The 27,309-nt window shown below is 44.9% G+C and overlaps 1 protein-coding gene across 4 annotated transcripts in view; it reads right to left on the bottom strand.

Annotated features, from left to right (window-relative positions):
* GMEB2 (glucocorticoid modulatory element binding protein 2) overlaps positions 1-27,309 on the bottom strand; it is a 136,640-nt gene that overhangs the window by 16,412 nt on the left and 92,919 nt on the right. For all 4 annotated transcript variants that reach the window (XM_069243284.1, XM_069243282.1, XM_069243283.1 and 1 more), the window contains 2 exons: positions 13,785-13,922; positions 10,936-11,058 (listed from right to left, as the gene is read on the bottom strand). In XM_069243284.1, coding sequence (XP_069099385.1) covers positions 10,936-11,058; positions 13,785-13,922 — 261 coding nt within the window. The remainder of the gene's footprint in view (positions 1-10,935; positions 11,059-13,784; positions 13,923-27,309) is intronic.

Genomic DNA, 27,309 nt, shown 5'->3' with positions numbered 1-27,309 from the left:
GTAATTATAAATTTTATATAATGTAAAAAACAATTTATTTAATACAATAATTTTGAATTCACTATAACTTATTTTTAGTTTGCAATGGTCTTACTATCTTGTGGAATGGGTGTCTGTATTTGCATGTTATTCCCAAATACCTCCTTGCACCATTCCTAAACCCCTCCAAAACTCACCCTAATCTCCTCCTATTTAGTAGCAATCATTTCCCATCTGCTACCACTTCTGTGGTCCTACCCACATTTACCCAGTATTATAGTAATGGTATTTTTGCATGCGTGGAAATCTCTTCCATGTTGGTGGAGTGCTATGCATTGAAAGAGAGGAGAGATGGACGCTGAGGTCTCCCCCTTAGGTTTGTGAATAGCATTTTGCTTTATGTGAGAAATACTTTTGAAGTACTATTAAACAAACAACCAAGAGCAGTGTGCAAAAAGGCTCCTTTATATTTTCAGGTACAATACAATGTTTTATAATGTACTATCATGGTCACGAAAATGTGAACTTAAAGTCACACACTTTTCATACTGAGAGAATGATGAGAAAACAAAAAAACAATTATAAGTTTGATCAATATCTGCAGTGAAAAAGGTTCAAATCAAGCATTTGTCAATTTTGAAAAGCTCCTATAAGAGAAAAAGGAGGCTCTTCAAAGTCCCTTAAAAAACATTTACAGGAAATCAGAACAAACTTAGCAGCTTTTCGTTCATATCCAGTTAAAACTCAAGCTCAAGTAGTGGAGCTCAGATTAAACTTATGTCAGTCACAATTTTTCACTAAAGCTCTAATGCTGGTTACATGTATGTAACAGGGAGAAAGAAAACAGGCTATGCTTAACTGTTGAAGGATAAAGCAGTAATATTACTATCAGGCAAAATCTCTATCTAGACCAAAACAAAACAAAATTTCAAAACCCAGTACTGGACTTTAGAAGATTATTTATATGGCAGTAGGTGAAAAACGACGACCCCACTGGCGGCAGACACTACATAGAAATAAGATTAGGTGTCAGGGAGCAGGAGGGAAAGAGAAAAGCAAGGTCCTAAATCAGAAAATTCTCTGAGGATCTTATATTTTTTATGAAGGCATGTGTGTATTGATATTTCTGTAGAACAAACCTGTTAGTAAAACAGACGTTTACATTAATGGAGGGTTGAGTGACAACTCAAAATTGCGAATGGAAAGTGGAGAATCACTTATATAAATGACATTTTTGATGGTGCACAAGTATTTTACAAATACTTACAATCTGAGGCACAATAATATTAATGTATTTGTCTAGAATCCAACTAGTCCCCAGGGAAATATATTGCCTCAATACTAAATCAACTGCTCATTGTGCTGATATTCCCGTATCTGGAAACAGTCTTGGTATTTAGCACTCTTTGTAGTTTTACTGAATACTTTGGGAAACTCTCACAGGTCATATTTGCAGAAAAGGAAATCACTCTTAATGATCATTAGACTTTGAGTAAATACCTCTTTGAAACTCTTGCATTCTTGATTTGTACAGCTCAGGCTAGGAGGTAGAGACAAAGGAACTCATTTACAGTTTGGTGAAAACTCAAACTGCAAGAATAATCCAGTGGCACTATTTAATCTAATATATTTTCCATCTGAATGGAGAAATTCAGTGAGTGAATTCTACTGCTTATTTAGAGATTCATCCAGAAATTAGAGGATTTTCAGTTTCTCCCACATCTAAATCAGGCCCAGAGCTGAATAAATTATAGTTACGAATAGTGTGGATCATATTACTGCTGGATTAAAAAGAAGATAACAAGCAGTTGGGATTTGCATAGTTTATTACTGCAAGGGCATAGAGGGGATGTTAATTTAAGAGAATAAAATGTGTATCAAAACATTGTTTACACTCATAAGGCCTTTTTGGCACTAGCAAACAATCAGCATTAGAAAAAAAGCCTTTATTAAATGAGGCTACAAGCCTACCAGTCACTTTATGGCTGCTGCTGTGCTGTTAAATCACTGTCTATGGTACACTCATTACCACATCACAGACTTTTCGCCTGAAGGACAATAGTGTATGGTATCTGCATTGTGACAAAGCAAGTCAGAAGGTATGAAACAAGGATGTTTTTATTCAGTATCAACCATAGCTGTTACTAGAAAACCAGAAAGAATATTGTTGAAAGAAGGAGGAGAAAAATCCAGTGATTGAAGGGATAGAAGGATCTTTAAGTACCCAAACACTAACAGGAGAGAAGACATTTTACAGCTATCCACTGAGATTGCATGAAAGTAATTACTTGTGTACTGGTAAGACTTTCACCTTGATGCCAAGAGGTTGGCAGTATTTCATGTGCATCACAATACTCCCATGGTAAACAATGGCATGGCTTCTGGCAGGACAAAGAATGAGTGAAAAAAGTCAGTTTAGAATGATATTATAAAAATGTATGTACAGTCACAGGGAAATTTCAGTAAGAGTGAATGGTTTCTTGCTTTTAAAATTAAAAATACAGAAGTAAGTGCAACCTCAGAACCAGTACCAAAGAAATACCAAAATTATAATTTTATGAATAGGCTGTTGCATAGCTATTTTAGCCATGTTTTAGGCACGTTATTTTAGCAAACTAGGCCTGCCGTTGAGCGTTTTAGCCCACTTAAATTTTATTCCTCATTGCTTTATTTTCCTACCATTAGCCACATTTGCGGTATTGTTTAATTTTCTCCATCTAGCTGTTCTTTCTCCTAGGAAAGCATAATGTTTTTGGCACTGCATTAATTTCACTTTGTGCTTTCCTCAAGGCTGCAGTCATGTAGGGTTGCCGGCAAAAGTGGTACGCTGGGTCTCTGACATTCACAGAAACACACGTATCCTTACGTGGGGACCTTTTCTTAGAACATCAGTTGTTTTATCATAAAACCCCTTCTCTGTCCCATACACGCGAGAGGGAGATTCCAGCCAGATGACCATGACTGCATGCTGATTGCTGAATGTCTTTGCTACAGCTGCTTGCTCAGACTGCCGCATCCATGGTCTATATGGGGATGGTGTCTTTCTGGACAACAGGCTTCCTTGCTCAGGTATGGGGGATGATGTCTTCCCAAGGGGGAAACCTGCAGGGCCGATTAGGGTTTATCACGCTGTGCTCTAACACAACTTAGGTAGGAAGTATATATATTATTCTTAGTGACAGCATAGTTAGACTGTTTTTGTGTTTCACTCTGCATGTTACAATTTTGCTTTTCTTGTGTTTTATCATCCTAGTTATTGCAATACATGCCATTTTATCTAAGATGCAGTTACTTCAATAAACCTTATTGAACTATACTCTGCTTCTGTTTGTCTTTGCCTGTGTGAGACTAATATAACTGAGAGAAAGGGATGAGATCTGGTCGACCACGATTCCCAGTCATGCGCCTGGTTGCCACAATCATCCCCGCTCATGGGTGGAGATGAGGCACTGCTAGTTAGCTGGAAAACCCAGATTAGGCAGACAGGCCTCACATGGTGTGGAATCGTCCTCAGTAACAAAAATTCAGGTGATTCTGCTGCCCAAATCCAGTAGTTTCATTAGGATAATGAGAACCTATGTGACACGGCTTACCTGATAGAGACTTCTAGCTACAGATTCCTTACCTTTGAATTTCCCAGGCATCAGACTGGATCTGGAAACTTCTGCTTGAGCAGTTCCCCTGCGTGCCATCGGGTGGCTTTGTTCTGTTCTACGTGATGTCGTTGGCATCGTTGACACCAGAAGTGATATCACGGTCACCTTATAGGCGCGGACATCAGTTCTTCGCTTTCTGCGCCAGTTAGTGCTGATCTGGAGAAGAGCTACCTCCCAGTCTCTTTTTGACCGTTTTTGGTCAACATTTTGTCATCTATTTTTGGAGTGTGTCGAAGGAGGTCTTCTAGGAAGGCAGGTTTTAAGCTGTGTGGCACCTGTCATTGTGCCATGTTGGTTACAGACCCCCATCTGGTATGTTTATGGTATCTTAAGCACGAGCACAACTCAAAGTTGTGCTCCGACTTCCGGGCCATGGCATCAAAAGCTTTGAGGGAGCAGTCCCTAAAGTTGCTTACAGCCCTGTGGTCGACGCCAGCAAGCACGACTTCTAGATCTCGGTCCCAATTAAAAAGAAGGTCGCAGGACTGCTCCAGAAGCCCCAAGTCCTCTTCATCACCTTCGAGGTCCTCGGGACACTCGGGCAAGAGGCACAAGAAGAAGTCTAAATGGACTTTGACTTGACCTCGTTCGTCAGCTGATGCGACGAGTGAGGAACATCGGCGTTTCAGGCACAATTTTGTGGAGCCGTTGTCAAGCCCAACTCCGCGCCTCCCCCCATTTCCAGGAGCTGGCAAGACCACTGTTCAGTTAAAAGACTTGTGTTTGAGCAGACCGACCAACTTGTGCTTGAGCAGCACCCTCGGGCTCCCCGGGGTCAGAGGAGGCAACATTAGGTTCTGTGCCTTGAATCTTGCCTCGGCTCCAGAGGGGTTTCATGGATCGGATCTTGGATGTCATGCCAATGCAACCTTCTCCAGTGCTCATCCTGACGTCGATGCTCCCAGTGCTGAACAGCACCAGCCCCATACTCATTCCCGATGACTCGAGTCGAAACAGCATCGAAGTGCGCTGATTCCCGCACCGGAAGAGCCCATTGGTCCTAGGTTGTTGTCTGAGTGTTTTCCTGGGGTAAGGGTCATTGGACCCTTCACAATACCAGTAAGAGACCCCAACTTCATTGGTCTTGTATGAGGAACTAGGAGATACCAGTGGTCTGGACACATCCGTAGATACTGGCGTGCTCTCTCCCCCCAAAGTGGCTGTGGAGGAGGGAGCATCTTATGCAATGGTGATAAAGAGGCCAGCAGAGATCCTTGATCTCGAACTTCCCTCTGTGGCGGTCAAGACATCCTGACAGGAAGTGCTTCAGCCTGGGTATTCCTCATCTGAACCCTATTGCCCTTTAATGAAAAACTGAATGATGTCCTGCTGGGAACTTGGTCCAAACCATGCAGAGCGGTTCCTGTGAACAGGACATTGCCCGTCATTGTCATAAGTTCATTCTACACTTTGCTTGGGCATACATACTTTTGCTTAGTGCTGCGGCCTGTGCCCTTTCACCTACATATGTGCTCCTATTTCATGTATTCATTTTAGCTCATGTTTTATTTTCTAATCAGCTGTAACTCCGTGATTCTGTGAAAGCATTGCTATTACTATTCTGTGTACGACATTTCACTATGTGTACCTCTGTCTAAGGACAATAAGAACAGTACATGTTAATCCAGCTAACAATTGCCGCAACAAGAGTATGTAAACAGTCTGATACTTAGGCACATGCCCACATCAGGCCTTTTCACAGAACAGCAATCTGTTTCTTATTAAAACACTGTAAAGGCCAAGGGAAAACAGGGAGGTCTTTCCAGCTAGGATATCTATCCACGATGAATGCCATTTCATTGCTGACCTCAGCCCGTTCCCTACAACCAGCTGCAGGCAGACCCCTATTTTCCAGGTAATTGGGATGGGTGTTCCTCTCATGGATTAAGAACAGAGAGATTGGGTTATCATCGCTATGCTCTCGCTTGGGAGTTAAGGGTTAGGAGCAATTCATATTTGTATGTTATTCCAATATGCTGTGGTTGTTTATTTTCTTTTTGCTGGTCACAACAATCCTAATCTTGTTATGTCTCATTGCCCTAATAATTGCAGCTCATATATTTTATCGTAGATTGCAGTCTTTTCAATAAATGTTTTGAAAACCATCCTGAATCTTTTCTCTGGCCTATGTGTGTGTATGAGACCTTTTGCTAACAAGAGAAAGGGGTGAGATTTGTCAACCATGACTTTCCCTGAGAAGTCATTGAGTGTCATGCATCAAGCTGCCACAAATCACCTTTGATTTCTATGTTTGTGCGAGGTGTTGCAAGCTGGCCGAAAAGGTTGGGCCAACAGCTGCCAAGATGGTGTGGGATTGACTCAGTCACCCACAAACGGTGGTGCCATCTCGAATCAGCAGTCTTGTTTCAATAACTAGAGTCCTACGACACCGCCATCACGGGGCAGAGTGGTTTCCTTGACAGTGGCATGGAGGTGCAACATCTGGCTGAGAACATCTAGCTTTTCAGGTGATGTTCAGGCCAACCTCATGGACATGCCCTTTGACGATGCTCATATCTTTGGAGAGAAGGCAGACTTGGCACTGGAGCGCTTCAAGGATTTGCTGGCTACGGTGAAGTCCTTGGGCCTCTCAGCGACACCTCGCCCCCAGTCTGCCTTTCGCCCCTTTCATGGTTACGGAAGGGGCGGGCCAACTTGGCAGCCCTATGCCAGCCACTGTCCTGCGTAAGCTCACCAAGCTGTTCGAGGACATGGATGCGGTGCATTCCGACCCTGTGGGTCTGGTAGCCAGAAGTCATCCGCCACCAACGCCCCCAGCAGCTGCAGTCTCTAAGCCCACCTAGTCTGGTTCTTCAAGACCATGGGTGCCCAGTTGGAGGGAGAATCCAAAAACCATCTCTGCCACTGGCAGTCCATTACATCGAACAAATGGGTCTTGCAGATCATTTAGAGGGGCTACTACGTCTCTCTCCAATGTTTTTACATTATCAATGCAAGAATGGCTGGCGGATGATCATCTGTTTCTGCTTCGAGAGGAAGTTACAGCTCTCTTGGCCAAGAGAACTATAGGAAGGGTTCCAATATAGAAATAGGCAGTGGTTGTTAGTCCCGGTATTTTCTGATCCCCAAAAAGAACAAGGGTCTTAGCATTATTCTAGACCTGCTAACCATCATTTTCTTACTCAAAAATTAGAAATTCAAGATGCTCACTTTGGCTCAGGTTTTGTCTGACCTAGACCAAGAAGACTAGCTGATAGCATTGGACTTGCAGGATCCATATTTTCACATCCCCATCCTGCCTGCCCAAAAGCGTTACCTGCGGTTCAAGGTAGGCCACAAGCACTTTCAGTTCACTGTGCTCCGCTTTGGCCTTACCAGCGCCCCGTGGATGTTCACCAAGATGATGGGGGTGGTTGCAGCTCATTTGCGCAGATTAGGGGTTTCAGTCTTCCCCTACCTCAACGACTGGCTGTTGAAGACGGGTTCATCAAGGCTGTCGTCTCCCACCGTCAGACTATGGCGCACCTCCTGCATTCGCTAGGGTTCACTATGAACGTGCCAAAGTGACTCCTTTTCCAGACACACCATTTAATTGGAGCTGTTCTTGACACTGCAGTTTCGGGCTTATCCTTCCGAGCAGCGAGTTCAGGATAGTCAGGTTAGGAAACCAATGTTTTAGCCTCTATCCTGGATTTCAGTGAGAATGATTGAGGCTGCTGGGCCTCCTGGCCTCCTGGATCCTGCTGGTGAATCATGCCAGATGGAGTATGCGGGCTCTGCAGTGGGACCTGAAGTTCCAGTGAGCACAGCATCAGGGGAATCTCTTGGACATGGTCCAGATCTCGGAGGGTACTGCAAAACATCTGCAGTGGTGGTTGACGAACCGCAATTGGGTCAAATGTAGACTCCTCTCCCTTCCTCAACCAGATCTGACACAAGTGACAGATGCTTCACTCCTTGGATGGGGCAGTCATCTGGGAGGGATGGAGATCAGAGGACTCTGGTCTCCTGTGGAATCCAGACTCTACATCAACTTGCTGGAGCTCTGTGCACTCCGGCTAGCATTGAAAGCATTTCTTCCCTCTATCAAGGGGAAGAAGGTGCAAGTGTTCACGGAGAACACCACCGCCATGTGGTACTGCAACAAGCGGAGTGGACCCTTTGTCAAGAGGTCCTGCATCTCTTGACATGGCTGGAACAGCACAGCATAACCCTCGTGGTTCAACACCTGGCAGGTGCTCTGAACGCCAGAGTGGATAAACTCAGCCGTTGATGTCTAGCAGATCACGAGTGGAGTCTCTGTTCAGAGGTGGCACAAGGACTCTTTCAGCAGTGGGGAGAGTGTTGGTTGAATCTGTTTGCCTCCGAAGAGAACGCGCAATGTTAGCAGTATTATGTGTTGGAGTTTCCAAGTAGGCAATCGCTCGGTGACGCTTTTTGTTGTGAGTGGAATTTAAGCCTCCTGTTTGCCTTTCTGCCCATACCACTTCTGCCCTGAGTTCTCAAGAAGATCAAGAATGACCAGGCCCAAGTTATCCTTGGGACTCCTGACTGGGCGCGGAGAGTCTGGTATCCCGAGCTTCTGAAAGTGAGCATTAATCCTCCGATCAGGCTGGTCCCTCTGGAGGATCTTCTGTCGCAGCACCAGGAGAGGGTTCTCCACCCAAACCTGTCAACTCTCCACCTCCTTGCGTGAAGTTTGAGCAGCGACAGTTGAAAGCTTTTGACCTTCATCCTGAACTCTTTCAAGTTATCTTGGCGGCCATGCAGCCTTCCACCAAAACAGTATACACCTGGCGTTGTTAAAAATTTGTAAAATATTGTACAGAAAAGTCTATCAACCCTCTTTCTGCCATTCTTATCTTCATTCTTACCCTTGCGCAGCAGGGCTCTGCTGTGGGTACTCTTAAGGATTACCTTTCTGCTCTGTTTGCCTTCCTGCGGCTGCCTGACCAACCCTCTTTATTTAAGTCCCCTATTGTATATAGGTTCCTGAAAGAGCTTGTACATATATTTCCCCACTTGCCCTTCATTATGCCTCAGTAGGACCAGAACCTGGTTCTCACATACCTCATGTGTGCTCCTTTCGAGCCACTACACAATTGTCTCTGCCGGTTCCTTACCATCAAGATAGCCTTTTTAGTGGCAATAATATCTGCTCGGAGGGTGAGTGACCTGCAGGCTTTATCATCCAAGCCTCCCTATCTTACTGTATTTCCTGACAAAGTGGTGCTTTGCACCAGGGCCTCTTTCCTCCCAAAAGTGGTGACCCCATTCCATTTGGGACAATCTGTCACCCTGTCCACCTTTTAGGCTCCTCCACATCCCTCTAAATAGGAGGAGAGACCCCAAAAGAGCATTGTTGTTCTACCTTGACTGCATAAGAGAGTTGCAGGTGGATGACCAACTCTTGGTGGGCTATGTAAAAGCTAAAAACAGGTCTGGCAGGATAGAAACGAACCATTTTGCGCTGGGTTGTCCCCTGTATCAAGATCTGCTACATCCTGGTTTAAAAGCAGCCTCTTGAGGTCTGAAGGGCCAATTCCACCAGAAGAAAAGCTGCAAACATGGCGTTAGCTCGTGCAGTCCCAGTCCTGGCCATCTGTCAGGCAGCAATAGGGGCGACCCTGCACACATTTGACAAACACTACTACCTGGACAGTCAGGTCCGTAGTGACCGGCATTTCACTGTTCAGACCACCAGGACTTCTTAGTCTAGGTAAACATTGTCCGCAGCCCATCACAGGGAGGATATGGCTTGGGTATCTATGCACAGGTAAGGAATCTGCAGCTAGAAATCTCTATCAGATGAACAAGTTACTTACCTTGGGTAATACATTATCTGGTATAGACAATATCTAGCTGGAGAGTCCCTACAGACCAACCCATGCCTCCCCGCTCTGAACAGATTTATAGGGCTAGGGTTGTTTCCCCTTCTCAGGGCCCTAGTTTTGACACACATTTGTCAGTTCACTTCATGGTTCTGTGCCTCTGGCGTTGAAAGTCGTGAAAAGTAACTGGTGTTGACGTGCCTTGGTGGCGCCTATATAGGTGACTGCAAAGACACTTCCAGAGCTGACGTGCAGAACCGAACAAAGTCACCTGACGGCATGTAGGGGTACTGCTCGTGCAAATGTTTTCGGATCCAGTCTGATGCCTGGGAATTTCAAAGGTAAGGAATCTTCAGCTAGATATTGTCTCTACCAAATAATGCTTTACCGAAGGTAAGTAATTTGTTCTTTGATGCATTTGTCAGAAATAGGTAGACCACAACATCTGTGCCTTTTATTGTTGCAAAGATGGAAAGAATGTGGAAACCCAAGACAATAATGTTGAAATTTGAGGATGACCACTGGCCCCAGGAGTAGGACCAAGGGAATTGTAAATGTGAACCTGTTCCCTTTGCTATATGGCAATATCACTTGAAGAACATGCTTCCAGTATCAAAAGAGCCATAGTGAATATTGTATGGATCCAAACCGTTTGGTACCAGTACTGAAAACCTACGGAGGAAGTATACTGTATGAAACCTTTGCCCAACACATTTTGAGGAACTCTTCTTCCAATAACTTACTAAGCATATGTAACCGCTTTTAAGAGCAAAATGTTCAGAGACGGCATCAAAGGAGAGGTGGAAGGACTGTGAGAGGGAAACAGAAATGGAAACGGCCAAGGCGATTTTCATGCTACACTAGAAAAAGCCTTATTTGGTTACTACCATTATATTTTTCCTCATTTTGACAAACCTGCACCAATTTTGGATGGTCAAATGACTGAAATCTTTATTGCGTTTCTCACAGTTTTATGGAAACTGGTCAAAAGATGGCTATGATATGAAGGGCGTCAAAAGCATTTTCTTTGCACTATTGTGTCAACCTTGACTACAGAGGTGAAAATGCTGCCTGTGTAATACATGTATGATAGAGGTAGCATTTGCATCTTGTAGTTAAGGCTGACACCAATACCTTAGTATGCTATTTTTCATTTTGGTAAGTTCTGAATAAAATGGTCCCATTGGTGTATGGGGTTGAGCTATTGTTGTGGTTGATTGCAGAGGTCCCATTTTGCATGATAATTCCAGTTGGGAACATTCTCAGCAAAAAATGGAAAATGGCTTAACAAAATTGCACCATAGTTTTCATGAACATATTGCTTGACAATGTCAAACATGCAAGAATGTGTGATGCATTTAGATGATTAAGATCATTGTAATAAATTACAAAAACATATACACATTTACACAGATATGCAAGTAGATTCAAGAGTACATAGACATTAACAAACAGATTAGAACCAGACCAATAGAGGATTCCAAATATGACACTATAATGAAACAAACCTGCTAAATCTCTTGTATACTGCTCTCTTGAGCGATCCATTTGGCTTTTGTGGCCGGCCAAGACTTTCTTGACCAAATCCAGCATACCAAAGTTCTGCACTATATTGTTCAGTAAGACAGCATCTTTAAAAAAAAGATTAAGAGACAATGTAAGACTGAGGCAAGGCAGTCATGCACAGAATTTACTTCTCTTTTAGGCAAAGAATTTTTTTTTTTTTCAATGAAGTACCCTCAATCCACAGGTTACAGATTCCCTTTCTATGTCGAGTACCATAGGAGGTGTGGTAGTACTTCGTTCTTTTTAGCCCTCCCATCTCCACATGGATGTAGTAAACTGTTTTGTCAAGAAAAAGTAAAATGGAAAAAAGGCGAAATGTAAGAATGAATACTTATACCGATTTGTTCCTTCACACATGTGAGTTTTCTGAAATGATTAAGGTAGGAGGCCTTAATGGGTAGGGGTCTTACTGAAAGGGTGAGGGCCAGATGTACTAAACAATGGTCACAAAATACTACTGGCAATTCAAGACCAGTATTTTTGCGACCAGTGTGGTATTTTACGAACCAAGCTATGCACTAATACAGTGGTTCCCAAACTTTTTCGACCAACGGCTGCCTTGACCTACTGGCTGCAGCACCCCATTGTGTTACTTTCTTTTGTCAGGTAAGGGGAAGTGAGTCTGGCCCGATCTTACATTTTAATCCCTAAAAATATTTAGGATGAAACGGATGAAGGTATTGTAATCATGGGGGAAATGAGGACACACACTTGAAGAGCACACTTGGGGATCTAATCTCCTGTACAAGGCAAGGCACAGGAACCAAATTCCAGCAGAGAAAGCCAGACAAAAGGGGTGACGGCTGGTAGTGTGGGTGTACTGGCAAAAGGGTCCTGTGTGTTAGGGGGGAATTACAGACCACCCTCCCAAAAATGTTGCCCTTAGGACATAGGAAAATATTGGGTGCATTAAACAGGGGCAGTGGATGGGGGCAGAAACTTGAGCACCAATGGGGTGTCAGGAGATTGCTAAAGGTGTGCTCATGTAGATGACTAGATAATCACCACTGGTAAAGGGGAACAGGAACTATCAGCTTGAAAAACAGCGGTTTGCGTCTGGAGGAAGGATGCTGGTACAAGTCGAAGAGGGGAGGGGACTGGCAGGGGGGACAGAGAGGAAGCAGTGGAGACTGACGTGGTGTCCCTTCACAGGTCGTTCTGTTGATGATCACTCACCTGGGTCTGCAGGGGCCAGTGACAGTGGCGTGCATCTACTGGGGGTGTTTGTGGGGCCCGTGCTGTTAGCTACAGAGGAGGAGGGGGCTCCACCGACACTGCTGGCTACTAGCTGCCTCTTTTGCCTGAAAGTGGGGGGTGTGCCCAACGCCCACTCACTCTTGGGGGGCCAAGAATTTGCGTGCTCTGGAGATCCTCCCCGTAAGGAGGAGGAGGCGGTGGCGGGGATAGGTGGAGAGCCCCAGATTCCATCTGGAGTGTCAAAAACAATGGCTGAGATCTTCACACTGAATGCCAATCCTTGGTGGAAAAAGACGAGGAAAAAGTTAGGAGACACCACATTTTATGGGATTTAGTTTTAATGTGTGAGTGGACCTCCAGCCATTTTTGGCTCAGAGACAGTCCCTCCAGCCACTGAAAACATTAAAAGATCTAACTGTATGTCAAAGGGATTGAGATGCTCTTCCTAGTCACTAGACATGGTGCTAAGGTCAAATCATGTAGTACTCTGCACATCATGGGCAGGTGATTATTTATGGAGAATCCAACCTGGACGAATTGGTTACTAAGCTCAAGAACTGAGAACTCAGAACTCACAAGCATTTAGGTACAAAGAATGTTAACAATACCCCATGGTCAACATAGGAGACCGTATGATCCCTTTGAGAACTCATTGTCCCAAAAGGACTCCGTCCTGCCAGTGAGCGCTACCAGCAAATCTCTATTTTTGGACTGATTCAAGCCCAGGGAAGGAATCTGGCACTCAACCTTGAGATGCAGAAGACACACATGCTTCCCACTGCAGGCTGGTTGGAGCCCTCTTTGGGTATCCAGTATGTTTCCAGCTTAGGCTATTCCCGTCCACCCTTTTCCTCAGGCTTGTAACCAGGGACCCCCTCCTTTAGCAACTGCATTACATTTCATAATCTCTCTCGGGCTCCTTGTAGCCCCAAAGATCTGTTACTGAACCCTCTATTATCATTGGGATGGAAACGCAGATGACTATATAAACATAGACCATATATGATTGTTGAGAATTCGCTGTAAAGGGCCATGCTGTTCCTGTGTTTGTTGATACACTTGTTGATCACGATTTATCGCTTGCGTATATCACCTCTACAGAGATCCCCGAGCATGTATTCACTGTGCTGCTATGTGTCTTGAAATTGTTTTTCATAAACCCCTTTGAATAAATGTTATTTGCCATTTGTTTCTTTGCCTCTAAAGTACTGTTACTAGGGACAAGTGTGTTTTTGTTATAACCATGGTCAACAATATCAAAAGCTGCTGATAGATAAAGAAGGAAGAGAGAAATCCTACCCATCCAGCAAGCACAGATTTGTCAGTCTTGCACCACTAGAAGTAGATGTTTCCATGCTACCCCACAGATGGAATCCATATTGTTAAGAATGAAGAAGGGTGTTTTGTGCTAAGTAGGAAAAAACCTGATTTGTTGCACAGCCAAAATGTGTGAGGTCACATGCTCTGAAAGTAATAACCTGTGGAACTCAAATGTAAGAAAAGATAAATCACACTTTCCTTAGCTATCTTGGTATGGACAATGAGCCGGTTCCCAATAGTACATCTGTATCACCTGTGTACTTCAGTTTCTTACCCTGGAGCTGTAGGGGTGGGTCCTGTAACCGCAACTGAATCCCCTTCATAGTATCCACAAGCTCCTGGTGAAACTCCTGGATCACCTCATCAAGCAGGCCTGCATCCCTCAGACCTTGCCAGAAGCTGAAGGTATCATCTGGACAGCAAGGAAAATGAAGATAAACTCTGTGACTGAGTGGAGGTGACCAGCTACAATAAAAGAAACAAGGTAGCAGGAAAACTAAACATACTAAAATTGTTACCTTTTTGAGGCAGAAATATGAATCCTAGCCAGACAGTGAAAATATATATTCACTGTATACGTAAGGATAAAAGCTGTTGCCCTTTGTTTATCGTTGGTCCATCTGACACTTCTTTTGGAATATGAATACAGAATCAAAACCAGAACGCATGACTTTAAGAGGAGACTATGGAGGGACTTAAGGTAGTATATTCTTGTGGTTTCATTGAGGGAGGGGTCTCTCCAGCTGGGAGGGTTTGCAGGGTAGGGCGGGTGCATGGAGGAGATAAAGGTGCACTTCTGTTATCAATGACATTTTGGTGAATGGACAGCCACGACAGTAATGTGTCCTCGTATAGATAGCACAATGTGCTGACTGGCCCTATACTGCAGTACGTGAGAGACACAGCATGAAGGTAAGCTGCAACAACTTCCTAATCAACGTCTAATTGCCCTCTAGACTGACAGTGGTGAATGTACTATTAACATAATGACAACAGGTAATTCCATGGTGCCAGTCAAAATCGATTGATATTTCCTTTGGAATTTGCTGCTTTAAACCGCATGTCAATCCTCATTCAAGAGCTCTTTTGACAATATCTAAATGTCCATTGCAGGCCAAACTTACTATCCATGACCCATAAATATTTCAGCTTGTTGAGGTACACCATAGGGATATAATATATGCTCCAGCCAATGAACAATGTTTTCTGATTGCGAGTCCCAATATCACCTGCCTATAACAAATAGATGTACTTGCTCTGAAACTATAATGACGGCCCATCATTCAAATGCACCGCATTATTCTGCTTTGCATGGTTCTTTTTCACATGCAGACCTATTTGGATGTGAACGGTGGGTAACACTAGAGCAGAAATTGTTGGTGTTTTTCTATCATGAGAACTTCTGATATTCATAAATGTGTGTGCCTAACCTCAGAATTAATATATTTTTAAATGATCTCCTAAAGCAACATGGCTATAGAACAAAAAACGTTTATCTTTAAAAAGTCACTTCTGATTAAAAATTTTGAGCTATAACATACATTTGCCTGACAGCCTACTTTAACATCTCTTGAAAAAAAACAAAATAAAGGAAAATGGGTTACCTTTTACAACATCAGAATTATGACGCTGATCACTTAATTCATCAAAATTAGTTTAATATGATTTGGTACTAGCAAAAAACATATCTGCACCACTTTATCTGCTAAAATCCTGAAAAAAAGAAATTTAGTTACTCACTACTTTCTATTTTGGAAAGTAGCTCAATTTCTGGCCTAGTACAATCAGGTTTCCGCCCCCTTCATGGCACAGACACAAACTTAATTTCATAGCTTGAAGACATTTGATTATTGGTAAACCAGAGCATTCAGCTGTTCTGATCTACTTGACCCCATAGCAACTGTGATACAGTAAACCATGAAATGCTACCAGCTTGCCTTAAAAAGGTGAGTGTTCAAAGTAAGGTTTTGACTTGGTTCTCCTCCTATTTCAAATAAACTTATTTAGGATGGAAGTCAAAGTTCCTCCTTTAGCCATATGCTGTCATAACACAAGTATAATCTCTTTGTCCTCCTTGCAGCAGCTCTGCCTTTTGCAGAAAATTCTTCCATTTAAATCCAGACAAGTTGTGAAACAATCAGTTATTTTATTGAGGTTAGACTACTGAAACTCATTCTACTTAGGACTACCTACCTAACTTCTAGCACAATTGCAGAGAATCCAATGTGCTGCAGTACATTAAACGTTTTCCTTCCTTGGCATGTTTCTCATGCCAAGAGGAAACCGGAGACAGGCGCGGCCCGTCCTTTAGGGCAGAGGGGCCATGCCCCCACCCCTACCTTTTGCCCCTCATGAAGAGTGTCTGTCAGGCTGAACAAAGGTCAGCCTGACAGACACTCTTCATTTTCAGCTCAGACAGCCAGGAGCAGACATGCACGATTTGCGCAGACTCCTGGCTGCCTGAGCTGAAGTTTGCAGGGCTGAGGAGGTCACAGCTCCTATGGCCGTGACCTTCTCGGCTCAGCAAAGGTGCCTCGAGGCCCTCCCCTGGGTGACGAGGAAAGCGTCACCCACTGACTTCGACCTGGGCGCTTCAGGTTTAAGCCCTGAAGCGCCCAGGGCGAGTGTCAATCAGTGACACTTCGTCATAGAGTGGGGTGGGGTCAGCAGTCTTACTGACCCCATCCCACTCTGTGACGAGGCTGGTGCTGCTGCCTTCCCTCATTGGCTGGGTCAGCCATTGAGGGAAGGCAGCAGTCCCAACCCTCCCGCGACCTCGAGGCTGAAGGTAAGTGTGTGTGTGTGTGTGTGTGTGTGTGATGTTTTAAAATGAATGTTTGGTGCGTGCATGTTTGAATATTATGAGTGTTGTTAATGGATGTGCGTGCGTGCGTGTGTGTGTGTGTGTGAAAGAATGAGTGTGTGATCTTTTAAAATGAATGTTTGGTGCATGCGTGCATGTTTGAATGTCATGAGTGTTAATAGATGTGCGTGCGTGAGTGTGTGAAAGAATGAGTGTGTGATGTTTTAAAATGAATGTTTGGTGCGTGCAAGTTTGAATGTTATGAGTGTTGCTAATGGATGTGCGTGCATGTCTGTGTGTGAAAGAATTAATGTGTGTGCTTCCCGCCCGCCCCCTCCCTCCTAAAGCTGCCAGCCGCCACTGACCGAAGACCTGATTCAAGTCCTCAATCTGATCTTTTATTTTGAGTGAGTACCCCCCTTGCAGATTCCCTGATCGTCTTATTAGGAGAACACCCCTGAAATTAATGGACAGTCTGCGCCATTTACAATAGATTCCGCTTCCTTTCACCAACTTCTATTCATCCAGACAAAGAGAGCAGGATATTCACTTCAAGTAAATTCGGCAGACAGCAGCAAAATTGCTTGGAGCATCAAAAAACATGCACGAAAAAGAAAAATTCAGGTTGCTGGTAATCCTCTAAATCCATCCGAAGTTACAACAGGAGGATGGGATGTGAGCAACCAGTTTATAAGACACTGTTTCCGCATCACAATAATTGGGAAACATTTTCCAATTTTTTGTTTCAAGGTCAACATGCAATTCTACCAACTTAAAGTTCTGTTTTTGATAGTACATGGCAGTGGTATCAGCTTTTCTGAGGTGCCAGAAGAACCGTTCGGTAACACCTTATCTGGTAGAGACTGGTCTAGCTGCATGACTGGATCTGAAAGATTTTTAATGAGCAGTACCCCTGAGTGCCGGTAGGTGGTGTGATTTGGCTCTGCCTGTGTCGTCGGGGTCATCTGTGCCAGAAGTGACGTCCACAGCACCTATATAGGTGTCACCCAGGCGCACTGACATCAGTTCCTTTTCATGACTTTCCATGCCAGAAGCACAGAACCATGAAGAACACCAACCACTGGGGTGGATACCTAGGGCCATGGAAGGAATACAGCCCTATCCCTAGAAATCCGTTCGCAGAGCAGGGAGGATGGGTGGGCCGGTAAGGAATCTGCAGCTAAATCTAGCCTCTACCAGATAAGGCATTACCGTAGCTAAGTAACTTGTTCATCTGATACACACTTCTAGCAGCAGATTCCTTCCCTTAGAGTAGATACCCACGGAATACCATCCACAGAGGTGGGTCTGTGGAGCAATTTTAAATGAGGAAATCCTGCAGGACCGAATGGGCAAAAGGCTTGTCACAATGGACCTCGCTGTCCATGCAGTAAAGTTTGGTAAATGTGTGCAAGGAAGCCCACGCTGCTGCCTGGTAGATATCCAGGACTGAAACTCTGCGTGCTAATGCAGTGGTTGCAGCTTTAGCTCTGGTGGAATGAGCGCGCAGGCCCTCAGGAGGCAGTGTCTTGGCCAATGTGTAGCAGATTTTAATGCAGAACAGAACCAATCTGGAAGCTCCTCATCCTTGGAAGGGTAAGGGGGTGCGTAGAAAGGCAAGGTGATGGACTGACCTACATGAACGGGCGTGACCACCTTTGGAAGAAAGGAAGCCCATGTGCGAAGCATCACTATGTCAGGCTGGATGGATAAATAGGGCGGCTCAGATGATAAGGGCTGTAGTTCACAAACTTGTTGGGCACATGTTATAGCCATGAGGAAAGCAGTTTTGGTGGCGAGTAACCGCAGGGAACAATTGTGGTGCGGCTCAAAGAGGGCACACACTAAGAATCCAATCACCAGATTAAAATCACACCGAGGCATGATGAAAGGAGAAGGGGGAAAATGATGAATGAAACCTTTCCGGAATCTGTGTACAAAAGGAGATTTGAAAAGAGAAGGCTGATCAGGCAATTTGAGGAATGGAGAGATAGCAGAAAGGCATCCTTCAAGAGAGCCCTGCTGTGCTAGAGAAAGAATTAATAGAAGAACCCGAGAAAGAGGGGGAGAAAGGGGATCAACATTTCTGTCGGAACACCAAGCTACAATTTTCTTACAATGGCAGGCATATACCGTTTTGGTGGAGGAACGCATGGCTGCCAAGATAACATCACAGTCTTTAGGAGGAAGGTCAAAGGCTGTCAACTGCTGGACACGTTTGGGTGGAGGACCATTCCCTGCTGCTGCGACAAAAGAACCTCTTAAAGACGCAGCCTGAATAGAGGATCGATTGCCATGCTCAGTAGCTCCGGATACCAGACACTCCATGTCTCACTTGGGCCCGGTCATTCTTGATCTTCTTAAGAACTCTGGGCAGGAGTTGTATGTGTGGAAATGTGTAAAGCATGTCTGAGCTCCACTCTAGACGAAAAGTGTCGCCAAGCGAGAGTCGTCTTGAAAGCTCTAGCGTGCAAAACTGCATGTTCTCTGCAGAGGTGAACAGATCTAACCAAGGCTCTCCCTACTACTGAAAGAGAGCTTGCACTACCTCCAGATGGGGATACTATTCATGATCCGCTAAGCATCTGCAGCTGAGTTTGTCCGCCCTGACATTCGGAGAGCCTGCCAGGTGTTGAACCACAAAGGAAATGCCCTGATGTTCCAGCCATGTCCAGAGACGCTGGGCCTTTTGACATAGGGTCCACAACCCCACCTGCCCAGTTTGTTGCAATACCACAGGGCAGTGGTGCTGTCCGTGAGCACATGCAACAGCCTCCACTTGATGGAAAGTAGAAAGGCCTTCAATGCTAGTCGGATTGCCATCAACTCCAGCAGATTGATGTGGAGTCCGGATTCCACGGATGCCAGAGTCCTCTTATCTCCACCTCTCCAGATAGGCGCCCCACCCCAGGAGTGACGCATCTGTCAGTACCGTGAGAACTTGTTGGAGAAGGGAGCGGGATCTGCTGCTGGCCCAATCGCGGTTCATCAGCCACCACTGCATATATTTTGCAGTTCCCGGCGAGATCTGGACCATGTCTGAGAGATTCCCCTGATGCTGTGCCCGTTGAAACTTTAGGTCCCACTGCAGAGCCTACATATGCCAATGTCCATTGGTCAAAAACAGGATGCAGGAGGCCATAAGTCCCAGCAACTTCAGACTGTCTCTCACTGAAATCCAGGATTGAGGATGAAACATTGGAATAATAGCCTGAATATCCTCCAGTCGCCGCTCAGAAGGAAAAGCCGGAAATTGCACCGTGCCCAGAGCAGCGCTGATAAATGGGAGCGTCTAAGAGGGAGTCCAATGTGACTCTGGCATGTTTATAGTGAACCCCAGCGAATGCAGGAGGTTTGCTGTAGTTCGGAGGTGGGAGACAACAGCCTGGAGTGAGCCTGCCTTCTACAGCCAGTCGTCGATATAGGGGAAGATTGACACCCCTGAATTCTCCACCGATGAGCTGCAACTACTGCCATCACCTTGGTGAACACCCAAGTGGCACTGATCAGGCAAAAAAGGAGCACAGCAAACAGAAAACCGCAGGTAATGTCTGTGGACAGGGAGCATGGGTATGTGAAAATATGGTTGAGGATAGAACAAAGTACCCCGTCCTTCTTCAGCACCAGAAAGTAGATGGCGTCGGGGCCCTTTCTATGGCTCACTTGGCCAAGAAAGCTGCAACTTCCTTGCGGAGGAGAGAAAGACGATCCTCCATCATCCTGTCTTGTGAAGGTGGCATGACGGGAGGAGTAGTCAGGAAGGGGAAAGAGTAGCCCTTTCTGACCAACTGCAAAACCCACCTGTCCAAGGTTATGGACAGCCAGTGGGGCAGGTGATGACAGATCCTGCCACCAACTGGGTGCCCATGATGGTATAAGGGTGGATTAGGAGGGTGTGGGTGCTGCTGCTGTGGGAGGGGTGGTGGAGTGACCCCACCTCTAGCTGCCTGATCCACATGGCTTGTGAATACCTCGCCCTCGGTCGCGCAGGTGCTGGGAAGCAAGTGCAGTACTGTGGTTGGGTGGGAACTGGTGTGGTTGGTAGCCCCTTCCGTAGCCACGAAAGGGGCAAAAAGCAGACAGGGGATAACGCGGAGAGGAAGATAACCTAAAGGACTGGGCCATAGCCCACCTGGAATTAAATCTCTTGAGTGCCAAGTCCGCTTTGTCTCCAAAGAGATGGGAGCCATCAAAGGGCATGTCCATCAAAGAAGACGTGACACCCACCAAAAAGCCAGTAGTATATAGCCAGACGTGGTAACTAAGAGCCAGCGTTGACGAAACCGCTCTGCCTAGCAAGTCGATTGAGTCAAGTCCACAGTCGAATTGTGAACTTTGCTCCATCTCTCCCACCTGCTACTGCATGGGAGAGCATGCACAGCCCTCCTACGGGACTGTAGGCAGCACTTGCGTAACCGCATCCCACAGAGCATGGGAGTAGAGTATCAAAAGGCATGCAGTGTTCACAGACAGCAATGGCAGGCTGGTGGAAGAAAACATCTTCTTCCCAAGTGTCTCCAGCCTCTTGGATTTCCTATCTAGAGAAGTGGTAGGACGCGCACCAGGGTTGACATGGGAGGTGGGAATCCTGCACCACCAAACTCTCCGTGGTGGGGTGTTGAATGGGGAAACTGGGGTCCCCTGGGGCGGAGAGGTGGTAAGGGGTGATTGTCCTGTTCACAGGAGCCCCTGTGTTGAGTTTGGACCAGTTATCCAAAAGTACATCTGTGAGGGCTTCATTAAAAAGACGGAGTGGTTCACATGGAGAGAATACCGACTGAAGCACCTCTGTCAAGACATTAATCTTGACTGCCACTGAGGGCAACTGATCGTGGAGGACCTCCGCACCACCATCGCAAAAGACGCTCCCTCCTCCGTAGCCACAGTAGGGGGAGAAAGCGTGCCAGCATCTGGGGAAATAGCCAGACCATTGGCTTCACTCAGTTCCTCACATCAGTTCACATCATGTTCATAAGGCTGGAGTTCAGGGTCCCGCGGCCACTCCCATACCTCCCTGAAGACAAGCCCATAGGAATAGGGCTGAGGATCCGATCTGGGAGGCAAGGCTCCTGATGGTGGCTCCTTCAGCTCCTTATTGGAGTTGGGGATCAAAATGGAGATGCCGCTGCCAGTAGGTCCTGGCCATGCTAGGAGCATCGCCATAGGGACCGGCACCCAGGAAGGTCGAGGTGGCACAACCATTGTAAGTCCGGATCCAGAAGTGGTTCCATTGGCCCTGCCGGAGCTGTCGGTACAGAACCAGCAGGAGCCCCTGCCATCCCTGCCGAAAAAAGGCACGTCAGAGGGGTCTGGCCACCCAAATATGATGCACATTGCATCATAACACTCCTTGAGTTGGGCAGGGGTTGCTCCTGGAAACTCAGGGAAGTGCAGAATCGGCCCAGCCACGGGCTCAACTGCTGAGTGAGGAAACGAATGATGGATTAAACCCAGATCTTTGTGATTGCGGGCGAATGTTTGCATTGTTCAGCATCCCACCCATCATCTGTTCTTTTTGCATTTGTCGCCCCAAGTGGGAAGGGTGTGCCCAGACGTGAGTCCAGTGCTCACTGCGCCACTGGATTCTAGCTAGCCTAGCTGATGAAGGGTGATACCCTGAAACCGCTCCTAGGATGCTTGTTTCCAGTTTAGGGAGGACCTGGCTTGGCAGTTCGGGCTGGACTGTTCCCGTAAGGAACAGGATCAAGACTGATATGCATATAGCTGGGTCCAAAATGGGGTGGCGTGTTGAGCAAAAAGACGATGGGGTGAATGTTTGCATTGTTCAGCATTCCATCCATCATCTGTTCTTTTTGCAACCGTTGAGTGAGGCCTAGAATGCGGACGCTCCTGCATCTCGTCGGCCAATGGGTACAAAGTCGAAGCACACCCTGACTTCCACTTTTTCAACTTAGCCGAGTGTCCCGAAGATTCTTAATGGGGGGACGACCTTGGACTATGCGACCGATCCTGGGACCTTTTGGGAATTTTGGGTTCACCACACGGCAGTCGGAGCACGAGTTCGGGTCGTGGTTGTACTTGAGGCACCACAAGCAAACAAGGAGCGGGTCCATCACTGACATCAGCCGCTGACAGGGGCTGCAGGGCTTGATGCCGTCCTTCCTAGATGACATCTCGCCACACCAGAAGGTGAAAAAAAAAAAAAAGCTTTGACAAAGCTTTGAAAAAAGCACTGTCAAAAAAGACGGAAGGGTTAGCTCTGCCCGGGTCGGCACTGGCTGGTCCAGAATGAAAAGAACTGATGACAGCATGCATGGGTGGCGCCCATATAGGTGCCGCGGACATCACTTCCAGAGCAAACAAGACTGATGACGTACGCAGAGCTGAACTACGTCACCTACTGAACACAGAGAGGTACTGCTCACGAAAAATCTTCTGGATCCAGTCTGACGCCTGGAATAATTCTAAAGTGAGGAATCTGCCAATAGAAGCCTCTGTCAGATAATATAAGTATATAATGCAAGGAGGACAGGCTGATCATAAACGACTCTTGTTATACAGAGCTGCAAGACTTAAGGCAACAACCAATAGTCTCTTCAATATGGGGCACCAGAAGAGCTACAAAACGTTGACTACATGCCAGCTGAAATCATCCTGTTCTTAGGTGTAATTATGAACACAAATTTTGCATAAGTGTATCTTTGAAGTACAGACTCTGTTAAGAAAATGTCATCATATTGGAAACCTCTTCTTTCAACACCTGGATGCATCTCCTCACTTTGAGTCCCAGGGCTCAAGTGTATTAAGCCCCTTGAATTAGAGATTGCATAAGGGATCTTATCAAAAATTTCCAGAAGATCAATATTGTCAGGGAAGAGGTGACTGGGATGACAAATCGTCCACAGCTCTTCAACTGTTACCTTGGTGATGCCAAAGGAGGAACCTATTGAAGGGGGTTTCCATCAAGAAGTCTTTTCTCCAGTGTCTCTTTTATAGAAACTTCACAACTGAGTTATGGCGTTAACATGGTCAACTGGTGGTGGAGGGGGATGTAGCTGACCAGAGAAAGTTTGTAACACATAAATATGTTTGCTGTAGAGAGACTAAATTAACTGACTTTAAAGACGTTCCATGTATCAATAGCGTCACATTTCATTTGAATCACCCAGATAATAAAGTTACAATCTATTACCTAAGAATGAAATCCAGGCCAGTAATGAAGTACACTTAAAACATTTACTTCTTCTCATGACCTCAGGTCTATGCAGTCCATCTTTTGGGCTTCAGAATAGCAGGTAAGATGACATACCTTCCACTGCTGTGATTGAATTCCTCAATACCTCTCGTAATGTCCTTTCCAATGCCGACATTCAACTCATTCACTCCCTCACAGGCAAGACGCCCAGTACCCAAATCAAATACAACACCTGCATGACTGAAATTGCCCATAGGATAATGACCAACTGCCTAGAGCTGAACACCAACAAGACCAAAATCATGATCTTCGGCAAGGGCACTTCCCTGGGAGCTTCACCAGGTGGCCAACAGAGATAGGACCAACACCCACACACACAACCCATGCCAAGAACCTCAGGATTGTCACTGAGGAGACTCAACATGACCACCCAAGTCAATGCTGTTACGACCTAATGCTTTCATTTCCAAACCCTAAAGATGCCTTGAAAGATTTTCAAATGGTTTCCTATCAGCATCTGTAAAACAGTCACAAGCAGGAGGGGCTACAAGAACACCCTTGATGCCAGGATCCTCAAAGAAAGCTTATCAGAAGGCTGCAGACCATTTAAAACTTGGCAGTCTGAATCACTCTCAACCTCTCACACCGCACTTGTATCACACCACACCACATTTGAAGGCACTCCACTCTCTCCTCATACACTAATGAGCACATTTCAAACTCCTCATACACAATTTGAAGGCACTACATAATACTGGCCCAGCATACCTCAACATCTTTCATAAACCTCACAGACACCTCCTACTTGCACACATCCCACGCTTACAGAAAACGATATCCAGTGTTCGAGCCTTGTCCTACTACACTCTTAAAACGAAGAACAGCTTGCTGCTACACAGAAAAGCCTCCTCCTTACTTCTTGAATTACACAAGCTGAAGACCTGACTTTTTAAGTAGAACCACTATGCCCTAGGTTCGGCTAGCCTCACACCTGCTCAGGTTCAGGATACCCTCCTGAATGATAGTGCACTATACAATTCTGCATAACATAACATCTAGTTATCCTTCTGACAATGCAGATATTCCAAAAGCCATTTCACAAGGATAATCAGACAGATAAAAAAGAAAAACAACCAGAAAACGAGTACTATCCAATCAACTATATTTGGCTATACCAAACGTTTAATTTATTTTCTTATTTTATATTGCATTTGCAATTATTCCATGTCACAGAAGGCCATTATAGGCCTATCCCAGTGATTCAAGGTTTCCGTTACGGCCTTAATAAAGTTTGTCCTCCTGGTTAAAACCCTCTCCTAATTGTATTGGGAGACACTGTTTTACTATCCCTAATACAATGACCAGACTACAGATATGAATAAGTCTAAACAGCCATTTTAAATTATGGGTCTATCTGTACTGGTTTTGCATTTCTGAAATAGCTGATAAAAAGATCCATTGTGTACTTACATATTTTCAAAGGGCACTAAACACCTCCCTGGAAAACCATGGGTCCATTCAACAAAATGTAAAGTGGTCTCAGGTGAAATATTCCAACTACAAAGATTTGCAAATGGCCTCTTGTACGTCAGTCAACACCTTTAATAATGTCATTGTATCGCCTTGGACTCTAAAAAAGGCACATTGATGGGTCAGACCCCTAAGTACAACCTGGCTGCACAACAGGTACTTTTATATTTAGTCCTTAAATTCCGTGGAGTTGAGGCATACAATTGATACTATAATCTAATGTTTACAAATGTAATTCGCAATCCTATAATGGTGAAGGAAATGGAACATTGATTCTCCATTTAATAAGCAACCCTAACAATCCCAGGAGGATTGCTCATAATCAATTTATAAGGTCTTTACTTTGTTCTTTCTGTCAAAATGGCCTGCCTGACGGTGCTGAGCATTTCCGAGGAGCTTCTAGAATCTTTAACCTCTTGACTGACCTTCTAGTGTGCATATATAGAAGTCATTAAAAAGGTGTGCCGTAAGGTCGCTTTAGCTAAGGATATGAGCACATTATTTTAACCTTTCTTGGCTTAGGTCTGCAGCTTGTGCCCTTTCATTTAGTTACATGGCCCTTTATTCACTGTTACTATTTAAGCAAATGCTTTGTTTAGTGGAAGCTGTTTTTATCAATTGTCCTTTTGTTATTCTTTTCTTGCACAACACATTCACTCTGTGCTTTCTCCAAGGCTGACTATGATAAGCTTATTAGTTATTACCGGTACAAGCGTTCATCTTGTCCCCACCTCTTATAAACCGAAATATACATGTCACGTCAGGGGAGTTTCTCAGAACATCTGATGTTTTATTATAAAACACCTCACTGCCCCCTTTATGTTAGAGGGGAGTTCCAGTCAGTTGCATTTGAATGCTGCCTGACAACTTTACAGTTTCTGCTGAGATCTGATGCCTCCTCTGCCTATATGTGGGAGGGCTCGCAGTAGACCAACAGACCTCTTCTTTACCTACAACCACAGGTATGGGGGATGGGTTTCTTCCAGGTGGGCTGAAATGCAGATTTGGGCTTACACTGCCATGCTGTTGTATAGAATACCAATAGTGCAGATAGGGATTCTAAAACCAATATTGTGACAATATGGTGGGACTTTTCCGGTTTCACTTTTCTAGTCACTGTTTTGCTTTTATTATGTTTTATCATCCTCATAATCGCAATACAAGCCTTTTTACATGGAATCCAGTTGATTCCATAAAACTTATTGAACCTAGTCCTGCTTCTGTTTGTCTTTGCCTGTATGAGACATGTGTGACTGAGAGAAAGGGGTAAGAACTGTTCCACCAGAGTTCCCCTGAGAAATCTAAGATCATGCAAAGGGCTGCCACAAATCACTTTTTACCTTTGGGTTCTGGTGAGGTACTGCTAGATGGTCGGAAGAGTTAAGCCAACAGTTGTCACACGGCACAGGATCAGACTCAGTCCCCCATGCTCAACGGTGCTGCTGCCCAAATCCAGCAGTCTTATTATCATAACGGGAGTCACTTTACAGTATACTCAGTATTTCCTTGTGGTCTCTTCATGTTAGCAATAGGCAAGAAGTACAAATTTCAAGGGTAGTGCATCTCAATATTTGCACACTTTTTAATGTATGCATAGACCTTGTACATACGCCCCTGTAATCAAGGGGTTAAAGGAGAAGTCGATGATAAGGGTATGTCTATTTGCAATATTCTCCTCATTCGTTTTTAATTTGATGGGATATTAAAGTGGCCTTTTCAATCAAATGTAATTTATTGTGCAATTTATTGTAATTATAATTTTCAGTACTTAAAAAAAACTGTTGCCTCCTATAGACATGTTTTTCTTTACAAGATATTTTCAATAAATTAAACTTTGATTTGGTACCCTAAGCCTAAGCAGGCACATTATAATATTTAAGAATTCTCAGAAAACACCCACGATGATGATTTAGGATTACATAAAGTAATGTTTACTCATTCACAACAAGCTTTGGCAAAGGCAATAGATCTTGTGTATGCAAGAGCTCTTAGCTTGGCCGATATGTTTCAGCCATGTTGTACACCAGGGTGGCTGCTGTTCAGCATGGCTAAAAGTTAAAGGGGTAAAGGAGAGTGGTTTGGAGTTGAGTGTCGTAAAGTGGAGCAGAGTGGTGTGGAGTGGCGTCGAGTGAAGTGTCATGGAAATGAGCAGAGTAGCGAATAGTGTTGTGGAATGTCGTGAAGGGAGTAGAGTGTCAGAATGGAAGGGCGTACAGTTGAGTGTAGAAGAGTGCTGTAAAGTGGAGAAGCAGCATAGAGTGTTGTGGAGTGGAGTGGCATACAAGGTGTTGGTATAGTAGAATAGAGTGT

Source organism: Pleurodeles waltl, chromosome 7, assembly GCF_031143425.1.
Source record: "Pleurodeles waltl isolate 20211129_DDA chromosome 7, aPleWal1.hap1.20221129, whole genome shotgun sequence".
In the NCBI taxonomy this organism is placed as follows: domain Eukaryota; kingdom Metazoa; phylum Chordata; class Amphibia; order Caudata; family Salamandridae; genus Pleurodeles; species Pleurodeles waltl.
The sequence above is the reverse complement of the archived record's forward strand: the minus strand, read 5'-3'. Positions and strand labels throughout refer to the sequence as shown.